The sequence below is a fragment of the Netta rufina genome (assembly GCF_964035555.1).
Source record: "Netta rufina genome assembly, chromosome: 1".
NCBI classification, from domain to species: Eukaryota; Metazoa; Chordata; class Aves; order Anseriformes; family Anatidae; genus Netta; species Netta rufina.
Window position 1 is genome coordinate 89906062 of NC_140123.1, and position 14594 is coordinate 89920655.

Sequence of the window (14594 nt, forward strand, 5' to 3'; positions counted from 1 at the left end):
AACATTCACCAGGCTGCCTGGCTCCCCGAATCGGAGCCTCTTGCAGTGCAGTAGCAGTCAGAGCCGGGTGGGCTTTGTCATCTCTTAAATCTCTCCTAAACTTACCTGGGATATAACAGTTTCATGCTACCGATGGTCATCTTGAATTCAAATAGCTCGTAGCTTGCTGTTCTGGGGAGGTTTTGCTTGCTTTGTTTTGTTCTGCTTCGTTTTCTGTCTTGAACAGTTGGTTTCTGCAGGCGGATAGAAACGTTAGGTAGGTCTAGCTAGGATCTGTAAAAAGACGGCTGATTGAAAACTTGGACACTTCTTAGTATCCCTGACTGTATTTAAATACCTGGTAAGTGCTTTAGAGTCCTCCGAGTCTTCTGTAAGTAAGCTGAAAAAGCTGAGAAACATCAGGACTGAGTCTTCAAACCGAGATAGAGTTTATGGCTCTCACATTGCACTTAACCTTCCTGCCGGGAGACCGAGGGCAGGTGGAAGAGCAGGAACACAATCTTTTCACGGGAGGCAGGGCACTCAGGCTATGTCAAATCCCTCGGGATCTGGAAGTGCTGGCTGCGCTTTGTCTGGCCTCACCCCGCTGGTGGCAGCAGAGGCTGAGCCCTCCTGGTGCCAGCTCCTGCGAGCCACGGGGTTCGCCAGGCTGTGAAATCAGTCCCTAGGCCCTTTACCCACAAGAAGATGGTAAGTAGCATACAAGGCCTTTCCTGTTACTTTTTTTTTTTTTTTTTTTTTCCTCTGAGACGACTTGAATCCTTTGAGTAAACACAGACCAGTGGTAGTGGACGGAGCGAGAGTCTCCGGGAGCTTTTTCTATTCATACTTTCTACCTCTTGACGTTTATCGCTGATAACGCCGCTGCGAGGGGCTCGAAGAGCGAGCACGGCAGCGGGGCCTTCGGTGCCAGGCCAGTACAGGTGCAGAAACACCCGCTCAGGCGGGGGCAGCGCCTGCCTCCTGCCAGCCAGGACAGCTAAAACCATCTGAAGCACGGTTGCAGCAGCAGGGAGGCAGGTTCGTGTTGAAATGAAGGCCTTGGCATCTTCCCAGTGGCACCACGGGGACTCGTGAATGCTTCCACCCAGTCTCGTGCTGCCTCCTCACCCACCTGAAGCAGCATAATGTGCTTGGCAACTAATATTGTTTAAACAGTGCAGTTATAGGGAGGTGTACCAGTTTCTAGCAATTTTGATGTGGTGTTGAATGCTAGAAGGGCAGGGTATTCGTAAGGCAAGCAGCCGCTACTCCACACATTGGCCTGAGTGCTCATTTAGCTACAGCCCTGTTGGTAACTGCTCCCCTGGTTGTGTGTAAGCCTGAAATGCTGCAAGAGAGCCGTGTAACCCTTCTGCAGCCAGTCTGTGAGGAGCCTGGCACCGGCTTCCCGAACACTTCTGCCATCTGAACCAAAAACCTGCTGTTGGAACGTAGCCTTACTGTAGAGCTGTGGAAGAAAACTCCGGTCGTGTCTCTTCTCTCGGTCTTCAGAGCAGTCAAAATTATTTTAATGTAGGTTTTAGATCATGTATATAAATCTGATTGGAGTACCAACAGCAAAGCGTGAATAAAATGTGGACTTAAGAATGGGCAAGATGAGAAGTTTTGTGTTGAATTTATTGAAATAGTACAAAATGATGAAGGTGGTGATGGAAGGGACTCGCTGCGATGAAGACGGGAAACAAAGCTTGGGTCTCCTCAACTCAGCAAAGGAGCCAGGTTCTCTGTTGCCTTTGAACCTATCGTGGCATCAAAAGACTGACGTGGTCGCTGCAGTCACCAGAGCATTTTGCTGCATGAAAACACTCCTGGGTGTTACCAGGTCCTCGTGGCTGCTGAGGAGCTGAGGTAGGCTGCTGAGAAGCTGGTGTGGTCATTGTGCTCCCTGATGTGCTGCAGGGGCTGTCACAAAAAATGAGCTTGCAGTGGGTGTAACGGAGAGCTGAGGGAAACTTCTGCTCTGCCCTGCTTGCTAGTGGCACTCGCTTTGAAGACGTGTGAACAAAAACACAAACCAGTGGCCAATTGCTGAGAATATGTAGTATTAATATTACATTAAAAAGAAAAAAATACATCTGTGTGGAAGCAGGTAAACCACCCAAGTTTATCACAGCTCTCCATGCCTTTGCTGCGACCCACTGCAGTGGATGTGCATGTGAATTACCCGTGTGTTGGCATGGCAGTGAAAAGAAGGATGCGAGAGTTTTGTGTGGATCCCAACAGATCGTTACCACCGGGGGGGGGGGTTTGTTCTCAACTGGGAAAAGAGCTTTTGATGCAAACAGCACAAAAAGTGGTGACTCCCATAAAGGTTTGTCTGTTCTCGTGTTTCTCTCTGAGAATTCATTAACGCCACAGGACAAAAAAGCCAGTTGTTAATTTGACCTATATAGAAACTGTAAAATATATAATGGTTTATTGATCACCTAGCTCCCTGAAACCTTCCAGAATTTGGGCTCCTGTGGTTTTTACATTAGCTGAAAATACAGCCCAAAGCATTTCTCTTGTTTCTGATACTCGCTTACCTAGTAATTTTAACACCACAAAGTCAGCATTATACTTTCTGTTGCTGAAGTTTGCTTTCCCAAAACTCTCTGGATGGAGTTTTTCTCAGCTTTTTTTTACCTTGTGCAGTTTTCTTGCATCTCCTCGGTGTTCTCTCTTTCCCCGGCAGCGGTGTGCTGTGGATCCTCCAGAAACGCACCGACCCCTGTGGTTTATCGAAGGCAGGCGGTTAATTCGCGGGCATCCTGGTGGCACAGGGGGGTAGATGCTGGTGTAGAAAGCCCTGGAGGGTTGAGCCTGCCGTGCGTGTATCAGCACAATGTGTGCTCTCTGCCGAGGTGTTGGTGAAGTGGTGCTTCAGAGAGGGGGCATAACGTTAACGAGGTGCTGTATCGTGGTACTTGATGCTTAGGGCTTAGAGTTTTACAGTAGAGCCTCAGAAAAACATTGAGGCAATGCTGTTTGGTCTTTCAGGAGGTGGAAATGAGAAGCACCTCGAAAAAAAAGATGGTTAGTGCTTCACTGCTGTGGTTTTTTGTTTGTTTGTTTGTTTTACAAAGCCATGTACTGGAAATAAGCATTGAAATTCTTGCAAGAACGCTTAAAAATCTTTTAACAGTGTTCACTTCAATTCAAGACTTCTTCCAAAATAAGATGTCTTTGTTGCCCTGCTGATCATTACTGGAGGTTATTTCCTTTTCCCCCATCCCCTTTTATTTATTATTATTTTTTTTAATTTTAATAATCAGGGCTGTAGTTTTTGATGTTTGACTATATGTATTGTAGTTCATGTTCTCTGTGCTGCGTTAGGGCTGGGAATTGAGACATTTGTCCACAAAGCAAGTATCCTGGATATAAGCTAAATGAGCTGATCAGATGTGTGATCTGTCGTGCCGATAGTAACGGCTGGTTTGAGCAAGAGGCTGCTGAATATACGTGTAATGTACGCTTAAAATATAATTACTAGGCGTGAATATAAAAGCACGTGGTGAGTTATGGGGATTGGAGAAGCACAAGAAAATGCAAGGATGCTGTGTGTTTTCTATTGAACAAGGTTGGTGTTTATTTTGCTAATTTACATTCCGAAGTGTGTTTTTTTTTTGTATTAAAGCTTCTTCAATAAAGCCAGGAGCAAAGGCGTCGTCCGTTTCGCCAGCAGGCTAGCGCTTCTCTCTCTGCTGCCCGTGGCCAGGAACTTCTCGGCACAGAGGGGGCTTTGGAGCTGGGGCGGGGTGGACCAAGCTGCTGGAGGCCAGCCAGGGCACACATGGAGGGGAAGGAGGGTAGGTGGGGATGCGTGAGGCTTCGCTGTGTCCCTGCGTTTTAGATGGTTTTAAACTAAAAGAGGGGAGATTTTAGGCTAGACGGAAGGAGGAAATTCTTCACTGATGGTGGTGAGGCCCTGGCACAGGCTGCCCAGAGAAGCTGTGGGTGCCCCATCCCTGGAGGTGCTCAAGGCCAGGCTGGATGGGGCTGTGGGCAGCCTGGGCTGGGGGGAGGTAAATTGCACATTTCTGGACCTAAATCTCTAGAGTGATTTCCTCTCTGAAAGAACTAAGGGCTGAGACTGCTCTTTCGTATTTTGGCCTGTCAGATCTCTGGCAGCCTGTGTGCAGGTACCCACTGCTTCCCCAAAAAGCTGCTCTGTTCGTGCCTCTCCGTTGTATGCCAAGGGGCTTGGCTCAAAGCCCTGGGAGCTGAGGGTTCCCAGTATGACCTCTGCACGATCAGCACCCCCATGGCACCGCCCTGCTGCTGTGGGGGCTTCCTGCAGCCTGGCACTTGTGCCTGTTACAAACTGTGTGTGCATGCACTCAGGCTTCCCACAGCTTTTTCCAACCACTCCCATCACGTAAAATTTCACCTGAGCTCCTCTGCTCTTCTAGGTCAGTTTGAGAACCCCTGTCCTATGCTTCTGAAATGTTTGCTGCCTCAAGAACCGCTTTATTACTTGTTTTTATGCTTTATTACTTGTTTATCCCGTTTAGCACAATTGGGGAATAAGTTCTGAAACAGCTTCCCGAGGACTTTTCCCAACCCTGACTTTTCTTTCCAGGCATCTCGCCAAAGCAGTCTGTGCGTACTCAGGCCCCTAAGATACAAACTGTAAAGAAGTTTGCTGCACATTGGAGGCTTATAAGTATTATTGAAGCCCAATTTTGCTATGTGCAGAGCAATTGTTCCTGTTTGGAGAGAGAATGGGCTCAACTTGAGGGTGCGGCTGGAAGCCGTGGCTGCTGAGGGTCCTTTAGGTGCTTGTAACACAGTTGGTGCTGGCAGTTTTTGCACCAACAGCCTTAATGAACTGCTCTCCTGCAAACAAACTCCTGCTGCATTTGAAGCACCGTGAAATCGCAACTTGGCAAGAGCCAAGTTGGCCATTTGATCACTAAATCCTGCTCTTTCAGGATCGCTGGAAATACAGCTACCTTATCGCCATCCATACCCTGCCCTGTCGCACATTACCCCTCTTTTATCAGCACTTTACCAGCAGATAACTTGGACTTCACACAAGCTCTGTTTTAAAAATTTATTCTTTGAACTCTGCGCTGGGTCTTTAGTTCTCCTTTTCCTGCACAGTCTTTGTTCCACGCAGCCTACCCGTGCGGCGGGCAGCAATGAGACCAACTTTGCGCCCAGCAGGAGCATCTCTCCTGATGGTTGAAGGCTTGCCGATGTGCTGATGGTTGCCACCACCGAAGGGATGTTCTACAGGCTGTGGAAAAGGAAATCCAGTCATTAATATAAGGAACAACGTGACATTTAGCAGAAATAAACTGAAGTGAACAAGAAATTTAACTGCTTTCGGTTTTTTATCTCATGCCCAACTCCCCCACACACTGAACAAATCCTTCCGAAGCAGTAAGGAGGTGAAGGGAAAACTGACTGGAAGTCGACTTACGTTCATGGCCACACCACGGACACGCGGCCAGCAGTTCCTCTTTGCCTTGTATTTATGGTAGGCACGGCCAGCCTTCAGGATAGGCTTGTCGATACGACCTCCACCAGCAACGATTCCTGGAATACACCGCAGAAATGGTAACACGCAAATACAAGCAGGATGTGGAAGAAATGCTTAAGAACAACTCTGAATTCCTAATAATATTCAGTTCTAAGAATAAGCTTCAGAAGAGCAGCCTCAAATAATCCCAACTGTATTTTCAGATGAATGCTTTCCAGCCAAGCCAGACAAAATCAATACATAACAGCAGCCGCACGTTCAGTGGTCTCCAATCTTTAATTACCGTGTTTCAATCCATACGCACAGCACCGAGTTTAACACTCTTTCTGAAGCATTTCCAGTTTTATTGCTCTAACTTCTTGGCTAACACCAACCACGGCTTTTCAACTAAAGGTGTGATCTGGAAGAGCTCAGTGGGCTCGCAAGTCCTTTGAGGTTTAACTGTCTGTTATTTCAGCATTTATTTAGTCGATTTTATTGGAGTAACAGACCACAGACGATGCATTTTGATGCCTTCTAGGTCCAGGAAACCTCTGCTTCCTAACAGTGGTATTTCTACTCACTGTCAGGCTTTGCAGGATACGGCACCTACAGCAGCTTAAGCACACTCAGCACTACCCCTGCAGGCCATCAGTGCACCAACAATACCACAGCTGTTGTGAACGTGGCCCCGTCTGGCAGCTCACAGAAAAGATGAGCTCCTAGTTGTCGCTGCTTACCAACAACAGCTCTGTTTGCAGAAGAAATCACTTTCTTGGAGCCGGAGGGCAGCTTCACCCTGGTTTTCTTCGTTTCGGGGTTGTGAGAGATAACAGTAGCGTAGTTGCCGGAAGCGCGGGCCAGCTTTCCGCGGTCGCCGGGCTTCTCCTCCAGGCAGCAGACGATGGTGCCCTCGGGCATGGTGCCGACGGGCAGGACGTTGCCGATGTTCAGCTGAGCTGCAGGGAGCAAACACAGAGCAGCCACAGCTTCACTCGGGCTGCCGGGCAGCACGCAGACCACAGCTCTGTTTCACGTGGGGCCCTGTGCCATAAACGCTTCCGCAGCAACAGGCAGCGGCACGTCCCAGTAGCTGAGTTAAAGCCCAAGTTTCAACATTCAGCATTTTAAGAGAAAAAAAAAAAAAAAAAAAGGAAAAAAGCTACATGAGGAGACTTCAATCTCCAAAGGAAGATGTTAGGTTAAAGCAACTGGAAACTACTGCTTTGTAAAGGCTCGCAGCTGCACTTAACCACCCTGAATTTTCTGTACAGAACTGACATCTGCTTTCTGCTTCTTGAAACCTCTCACACGACGCGATTTCAGCCTTAACTCACCCTTCTTGCCGCAGTACACGAACTGCCCGGTGTGAATCCCCTCGGCAGCAATGAACAGCTCGGTTCTTTTCTTAAACCTGTACGGGTCACGGAATGCGATCTTGGCAAGGGGAGCGCCTCGGCCGGGATCATGAATGATGTCCTGTTGGAACAGAGACGTACTTCGTGGGTAAGTTGAAAAGAAATTCACATTGTAAGAACGCCAAACCCAAATAAATCCTTATCGTGAAATAATGTCTCTGGCCAGGTGTGCTGCTTCGAAGTGACCAGATCCAAACCGTTTTTTTTCCTGACGTTCTGCAGTTATCAGACCTAGCCATGAAATGACGTTTAACCGCCCAACATCACCACAAAGTTGCCCAAACACTCACATTTGTCAGTGGAGACAAAGCTGGACAAAAGCGATGATTTCTGTAAGTCTTTTCTTAGCACAAAAACGTTTCTATGCTGCTAGCTGATATTAAGCATACTGAATTATCTAAGCCCCCAGAGGAGGAAGCAGAGATTTATTGTTTCTTCTTCACTCATCAACGTGTCAGATCTGTCCCTCTAGAACAGAACTTTGTTCATTCAGATCCCATCACACAACCATGCACAGGCCACAGAGAAGTGCTGAAACCCCTCAGATGTGTAGATTACCTAGGAAAGCCTCAGTTTCCATGAGTGGCAATTATTAACATGTGTCCTGCCCTTTTTAATCTTGTTGGGCAAAACCTTCACGTGTTTAAGCTTCAATCAAAGCTACCTACCTACTTCTTTCATCAAACTCAATTACTGTAAGTGTCAAATCCGCTCTTCCTGCACTCTTAAGATGAGCACGTTCTGAAAAGATGAAGAAATGATGAGGTTTTGGGGGCATCTAGCTAGGTACACACTGCTTGGGGCCTCAGTCACTGACAACCAGAAAACAGCGCCAGCGCCCTGCCTGACACACTGGGGCACTGCCCACATGGCAGCACGGCCTTGCTTCAATCGGTTGTGCTTATAATTATAACTTTTGTTAAGATGCAACCTACTATCAGAGCAACTCCCTTCCCTCTCAGGGTTTGTGCATTACAGAGAACTCAGAGTGATGCAGAAGGACGCTCAAATGTCTGCATCAGCAAAGCTCTAACAGAAAACCGTGCTGCTGCCTACATGTCATCCACTTTCCTACTGATTCGCCGCCACAAATTTTTCATTTAATGTTTTAAGGAACAGACTTAGCAGAACATCAGAAGGGTATACGACATGAAGCCAACTTTAAGCACGATCCCTCACACACGCGAAGTTTGGGGGGGGCCGCAGCCCCCTTTAGCCGCCCCCCGGCCGTACCTTGACGATGCCCTTGATGTAGCCGTGCCTCTCGGCGAAGTCGACGGCGCGGAGCTTGGCCGGGCCCTTCCTGTGCTTGACGTGGGCGCGGAACACGGACCCGGCTCCCTTCCTCTGGCCTCGGATGACGCGGCCCATGGCGCCCTGCGGGCACAGGCGGCGGCACGGGGCCGCCCGTTAGCGCCCGGCAGCTCCCCTCCCCATCCCCCTCCACTCCGTGTCCCCCCCTCAGCCCTCCCGCCGCCATCACCGCCCGGCTAGGCCGCAGCGCGCCCCGCCGCCCTCCGCGGCGCAGCCCGGCCCGGCCGCGCGGGGAGATGGACGCGGCAGGGCGCGGGCAGGGCCGGGGAGGGCGGCCGAGGGCCCGATGGCGCCGTCCGGGGCCGGATGGCGATGGATGGCGGCGGATGATGGCGGCCGCGCTCCTACCTGCGCTGCGGCCTCGCTGGGAAAGGAGGAGGCGCTAACGTCACCGCGGCGCCAAGGCTCTTCCGGCGCGCGGCGGTGACGTCACTGCCTGGCAACCGGGCGGGCCCGGCTGCGGGCGGGCGGGGGGGGGCTGATGTTATTTGTTTTGTTTTGTTTTATTATGTTTTATATTTTATTTTGTTTTATTATTTTTTATGTTTTATTTTATTTATTTTTATTTTTTTCCTTATTTTTTCTTTTTCTATTTTTTATTTTATTTTATTTCATCTTTATTTTATCTATTTTTTCTTTTTTTCTTTTTCATTTTATTTTTATGTTTTCTTTTTCTTTTATTTTTATTTTCTCTTTTTCTTTAACTATTTATTCTTTTTTTAAAAGATTTCTGTACTGTCCTGTTCACGCTAAGAAGCGACTTAAAATAAAAAAAAAAAAACTCCAGCCACTTCACGCTGCCTGTGTCCAATTTTTATCAGTACCGTTTAGAGTGTAACTGGGAGATAACGCAAAGCACGGCGATTGTCTTAGCGCTCCTAATCAGTTTGTGCCATGCCATGGAAGGTGCAATGGAAAGTGCCTTCATGCCTTTAACACCCCACTATGTCTTCAGCATCACAAGCCCTTCTCCTTCCCAAAGAGGTTGCTACAGCTGACCCAATTCACCTTTCCACTACTAATGGTCTATGCGTAGGCCCCACGTAAGCAATCACTTTAAACTGAACCTAAGCATCCAATTTCTTAACAGCTAACCTTCAAGGTGCCAGCTGCTCAGCCCAAGCCCCATTTGAGAGATTACAGCTTGAGATACTACCACAAACTGCTGCTGATTTTGGTTTACATTGATGCACAGAGTGACTAACTTGAGATTTTGATTTATGGCTCATGTTGGCCTTAGATGTGGGGGCAGCTTTTGCAATTAAATCCGACAAAAGTCCAAGCCTTAAGGAACTACCCACATTTCCAAATAATGCCCATAAATCCAGGAGATTGTATTGGTCACTCCCCTTTCACGTTCTGTGTAGCAAATTAATTAAGAACTCAGTAATCAATTACACAAGAAGAGACGTAGTTGTGTAATGATTTAGTACACTCATTAATTTTATTATCCTGCACCAACTATACCCTGTATTCATTTTATTATTATTTAATTCATGGTGCAGTCTTGCACTGCTATCACCAGAAGTTGCAATCTTTCAATTATACCATGGGCTTGGTCAGACACCTAGCAGCTAAGGCAGTGCTGCAACACAGACAGTGAGTCCGAAACCAGAACAGTCCCTTGTTCCTCCCCACCAGCTTTTTGAATACTCTGAATGTTTTTAGAGATGTCCATACCACAAGAGCTCTGAGCTCACCATCTCAAGGGATGCAGTTTTAGCCCTTCCTCCTGGTAATGCTGAACTGTTACTACTCATGTGTATCACTGCAGCACCTCAGGCTGTGTTGCCACGTGTTGTTTTTTTCTGGGTCAGAGCATGCTGCATGCCCAGAGATGGTTGCAGTCCCAGTATCACTCAAACCAGCTCTTAGCGTTTTTCTGTCAGAGAAAAACGAAAGGAGGCTGGGAACAGTATACATCTGGACCTCACCTCTGCATGAGCTCACGTTTTCCTTAGGGTGCACAGCTGGATGCAAAACTGAAAGCCTCCCCCAATTTCTAGCCTCAACAGAGTTTGGAGATTCCAGGGAAGGAATGTAAATAGATGTCAGAACTGCACCAGTGATGATGTAATTTCATAGTTGATTTCTCCTGCTGTAAGAGATATCTTTGACCAAACACTTTGATTATCAAGGAGTGAGAGGATTGTATTACCTGACCCAGCCAAGTATGGGCTGAACTCACAGTAAAGTTAAATATTTTAGTTAACTTGCATTACCTTCAAATACGCACAGATCTGAAGAAATGCAAGGAAGTAGTTTACACCTATTTGCAATCCAAAACACTGTCCAAACAGGGTTTGTCTCAACAGGGTCGCTATGCGTGATACCGTATGAATCTTGGTGCTGAAGGAAAAGAAGTCCTGGGCACTACCAATGATTACTGTGCTGCTCAATTTTTAGGACAAGGAGGCGGTGGAGATGCCATGGTTTGAAGCGAGGCTGTTTCCCTCCTCACAAAACCCCGTTCCCCGGGCTGACGTTGTCTCCCCATAACCCATCCATTGAGGATTTTGCTGCATGAGGAGGAGGTAACAGTGGCAGAGGCTCAGCGGGACAAGCCCACGCCAGACAGCACAGCATGAGACATGGGGCTTCTCAAAGTGTGGAGAAACATCACCTGCCCGTGTGTGTGCCACCTGGCTTTGTCCACCAGCAGCACTGCTGTGCTGTCACCGTTCCCTGCTGCAGCCTCGAGGCCGGAGATTTTGGGCTTTGGAACATCAGCCCTGGTGCATTGGCTGAAGATCTTACTGCCTTTACTGGAGTTACAGCTGTGTGGGAAGAGGAGCAGAGGCCAGGCCAGCATGCTGGATTTCCCTGGAGAAGGCCTCTTCTTCCACCAGAGTTCTCTGTTGGAATTTGAGGAACTTGAGAGCTCTCAGAGGCCTGGCAGCAAGCAGAAAGCTGTCCACATAACCTGAGCATGTCCAGCACATCTGCATAGATCAGCTCGGCTATGCAAAGGCCAGAGGTCTAAGGCTTTCCAGAAGCCTTGGCCTCTGTGTGCATGCATCATTCCCCCTAGACATGTGCATGGAAAGCTGGATCAAATCTGACAGTGCTAGGCAGCATAGGCTACATGTCCAGACCCCAGCTGCTGTGCATCACAGCCTGATATTTTGGCAGCAACTTCCTTCTTTGGCTGCTTAAGCTACAAGATCAAGTTGAGGTGGCTGAGGCATGGCCCCCCATCCTTGCTACCAGGGCAGCAGAGGTGAAGCACACACGCTGGGGAAGGCCAAGTTGTCTGTCTCCTCAGCTGCTTCCCCTGGCCTGTGTCTATCAGAGCCCCTCCTCACGCATCTCCCTGTAGCTGGCCAATTTGCCAGTATAACATAAAATGGAAAAAAAAAAAAAAAAAAAAAAAACTATGGGCTCCATTGTGGGAGGTTTTTGGCAGAGTCATGGGTATGCTGTTGCAAATTCAGCACACTACTTGCACGGTGGGAACAAGTCAAGGATGTGCTGTCTTAATTAATCCTTTCGTGACACTCACTGGCTAATTTGCTAAAGGTTAATCTCACTGTAAATAGCAAAAGGGGTGGTGTTCTGTTTGTTACGGATGACAACCAGGGAGAAATTTTGATGAGACTGCTGTTTGGAGAGGGGGAATAAGAAGCAAGGATTCTGCAGGACCCCACTGGGAGAAGGGAACTGAGAAGAAGGGAAGCCCCTAACTCTATCCACGCATCTCTCTCAAGTGACAGGCAAAAACATAAAGCATAGCCGTAAGACTCTCAGGAGCATTTCCTCTTTGGGAGTGGAATGCCACGATGAAAATAATCCTGATCTCCTTCAGGTGGGCACATTCCTCTGTTTATGGTCTGGCTGACCTCTGCAGGGCTTTGCATGGGATTAGGAACCGACACGCAGAGTCCAGCCAGGCTGCAGCGTCACAGTTCCAGTCTGCAAAAATAACGTCTGTGCTGATCTTGGCGAGCACGCTCAGGGCAATCCTGTTACTGCCAGCTGCTGCTCCCAGAGCAGGACACAAGGGGTGCAAACCACCTGCTGCCACTGAGGCAAAGGGAAAACCACAGACAGAAAGGTGGAAGTAATTGCAGACAGTTAAAGGGGCACCTCCTCACTTCCTGCTGCTTATCCCGAAAAATTTCCCAGCCCTGGGCCGGCAGTATCCTGTATTCAACAGTGAAGAAGCTCTGTGTGAGGATCCCCTCCCAGCAGCCTTCCACACCACCCGTAGTGACCCTGTGAGACACGGGTCACTTGGCTGTGTTCAACTTGCCTGGCTTTTTAGAGACAAAAATGCCTCTGGAGAGACACCACAGGCCTCTGTTCCAGTGACTGCTCCCAAAACAAATACCTTTGCTCTTTTCAGAGGAACTTCTCCTGAAAGGACCAGCTTCTGTTTGCTGTCTTGTAATAAATATTTCTCCTCAGCTGTACCCAGCTCCCTTCTCCCCAGCCTGCCTCATTCCTAAACCCTGAAAAGAGCTCCAAGAAAATTACTTGAGCTTTTCCTTCTGTGCTTACACAAAGCAGATGAGGTCTCTGGCCTCATGGCCACCACTTAATCATAATTAAATTGCAGCTCCTCTATAAACCTCAGTAGAAATACCACTGGGTGATCTGGAAGGCAACTTTACCCTTCACAGGGATTCCTGCCTTTTCAGATCATAACTCACAGGGTAAAAACATACGTAGAAAAGTCTTTACCAACTACCTAATATGTACACACAGCCAGTGCTCTCTTTTGAGTCATCGCTTTTGTGTGTTAGCACTAGGGAGCGAACTGGCATCCCTCACAGTTTGGTGACACTTCAGGCATTTGCTGGGCTTACGAATGTGTGGCGTCAGCTGTGGGAGGCCAGGGAGCCCAGACTCCAGCTGTGCGGGGCAGGTTGTGTCACAGAAGTGCGCAGGTGAGATTCTGATGAGAGATGCTAAGCTGGGGACCCTGCTTCCTTACACAAAAGGGACCTGGCTTCTCTGTAGTGGAACCTCTCCAGGAGGTTACGGCTTTGCCGGCATTTGATGTTATTCGCAATCTAATGATGGCTGGATTCCTTGCAAGAGGGGAGACCCAAAGGTGTGGAGTCTCAATCAAAACAAAGCCATTTACGCTTCCCATTTGAGGCTTAGCTCTGCCTTATTAATTAGGTTCTGGTGACCTCTAGAGGCCTTCACACAAAAGCACCTGATTTCTGAGGAGCAGAAATCTTCAGAATTTGTTGTTCTGGAACAGCAGGCACGACAAGACTTCCGCATTATTTTAGTTTCAAACAGAGATTAATTTTATTTTTAACTCTGAAGGTATTGGGGAATAATAACTTATGGTTATTCTTTTCACAGAGCATCCCGAGCATTTCATAGAATACCCCGAGTTCGAAGGAACCCACAAGGATCATCAAGTCCAACTCCTGGCTCCACAGAGGACCACCCAAAAATCAGACCATATGTCTGAGAGCCTTGTCCAAACACTTCCTGAACTCCAGCAGCCTTGGTTTTGGTTTCACATCTGGGTAAGCTTTCTTCTTAATGAGGTTAAATAATAGGGGCAGCTGATGGAGAAGAGGAGAAATCCGCTAAGCTAATTTTCTTTCCTCTTGAGCAGCTGAGATATGGGATTGAAGCGGTACCGAGGAACTAAGAGAATTGGAAGGAGAGGCAGAGGAGCACCGAGGCACTGCCCAGAGAGACATTGGGGAGTTAATTGACAGAGGCTTACAGCCATCGAGAAGCTTAGCAAGAAACGAATAGAAAAGCTGGAGGATGTGAAGCATATCTGGAGCACTGCACAGCTCAAAAAATTCTTCAGCAAGCTTGCAATCTTACAGTGATGTGTGGGAGACCTCCTAAAGATTTCTAATTTAAGTACCCGAGCTGTACTTCCAGGTTTATGTTAGCTACTTTTCCTACCCGTCTCCCCACCCCCCTCCCCAAATTGTTTTTCTCCTTTCATTTCCTAATGGACCTCCTACCAACACTTTAATGGCAGCATTTGTTTGGTGACAACATCCCTGGAGGCTACAGCCAGGGTAGTTTGTTCATCCAGCTCAGAAACCAAATACAATAGCGCAGGATTTTCTCTTGCTTGATAGATGTGACCCATAAGAGGGGGAAAATACATGTCCTGGAATTTTTTGTTTTCTCGTGGCATAGTGCTGTATGATGGATTTATCTTAATTCCACCCCCCACCCCCAATCTTTTGCCTTGTTCATGCTCTTTCTGCTGTGTAGGTAATAACGCTGCAGAGATTTCACACCTCAAACCAGAAAGGAATGCTGAGCTACTGAGGAGAATTTTAAAAATGGAGTAAAGGGGAAAGATTTAAATAAACGATTTTAGAAAAAAAAATTATTCAGACTGTGTGAAAGCTCTTCTGAGATTGAGCCCAAACTCCTGAGCAATATAGGGGTGAAAAGCTCAATTTGTTAAAGATTTG

At 47.8% G+C, this 14594-nt stretch overlaps 1 protein-coding gene across 1 annotated transcript; it reads right to left on the minus strand.

The window, feature by feature from the left end:
• Positions 1-5024: 5024 nt before the first annotated feature.
• On the minus strand, positions 5025-8587 carry RPL8 (ribosomal protein L8). Its single transcript, XM_084286735.1, has 6 exons — positions 8530-8587; positions 8101-8244; positions 6787-6928; positions 6190-6408; positions 5411-5526; positions 5025-5224 (listed from the first exon to the last, which is right to left on the minus strand). Exons 2-6 carry the CDS (start codon positions 8236-8238, stop codon positions 5066-5068), a joined length of 774 nt encoding a protein of 257 aa, XP_084142861.1. The 5' UTR covers positions 8239-8244; positions 8530-8587; the 3' UTR covers positions 5025-5065.
• Between the last annotated feature and the right edge of the window lie 6007 nt (positions 8588-14594).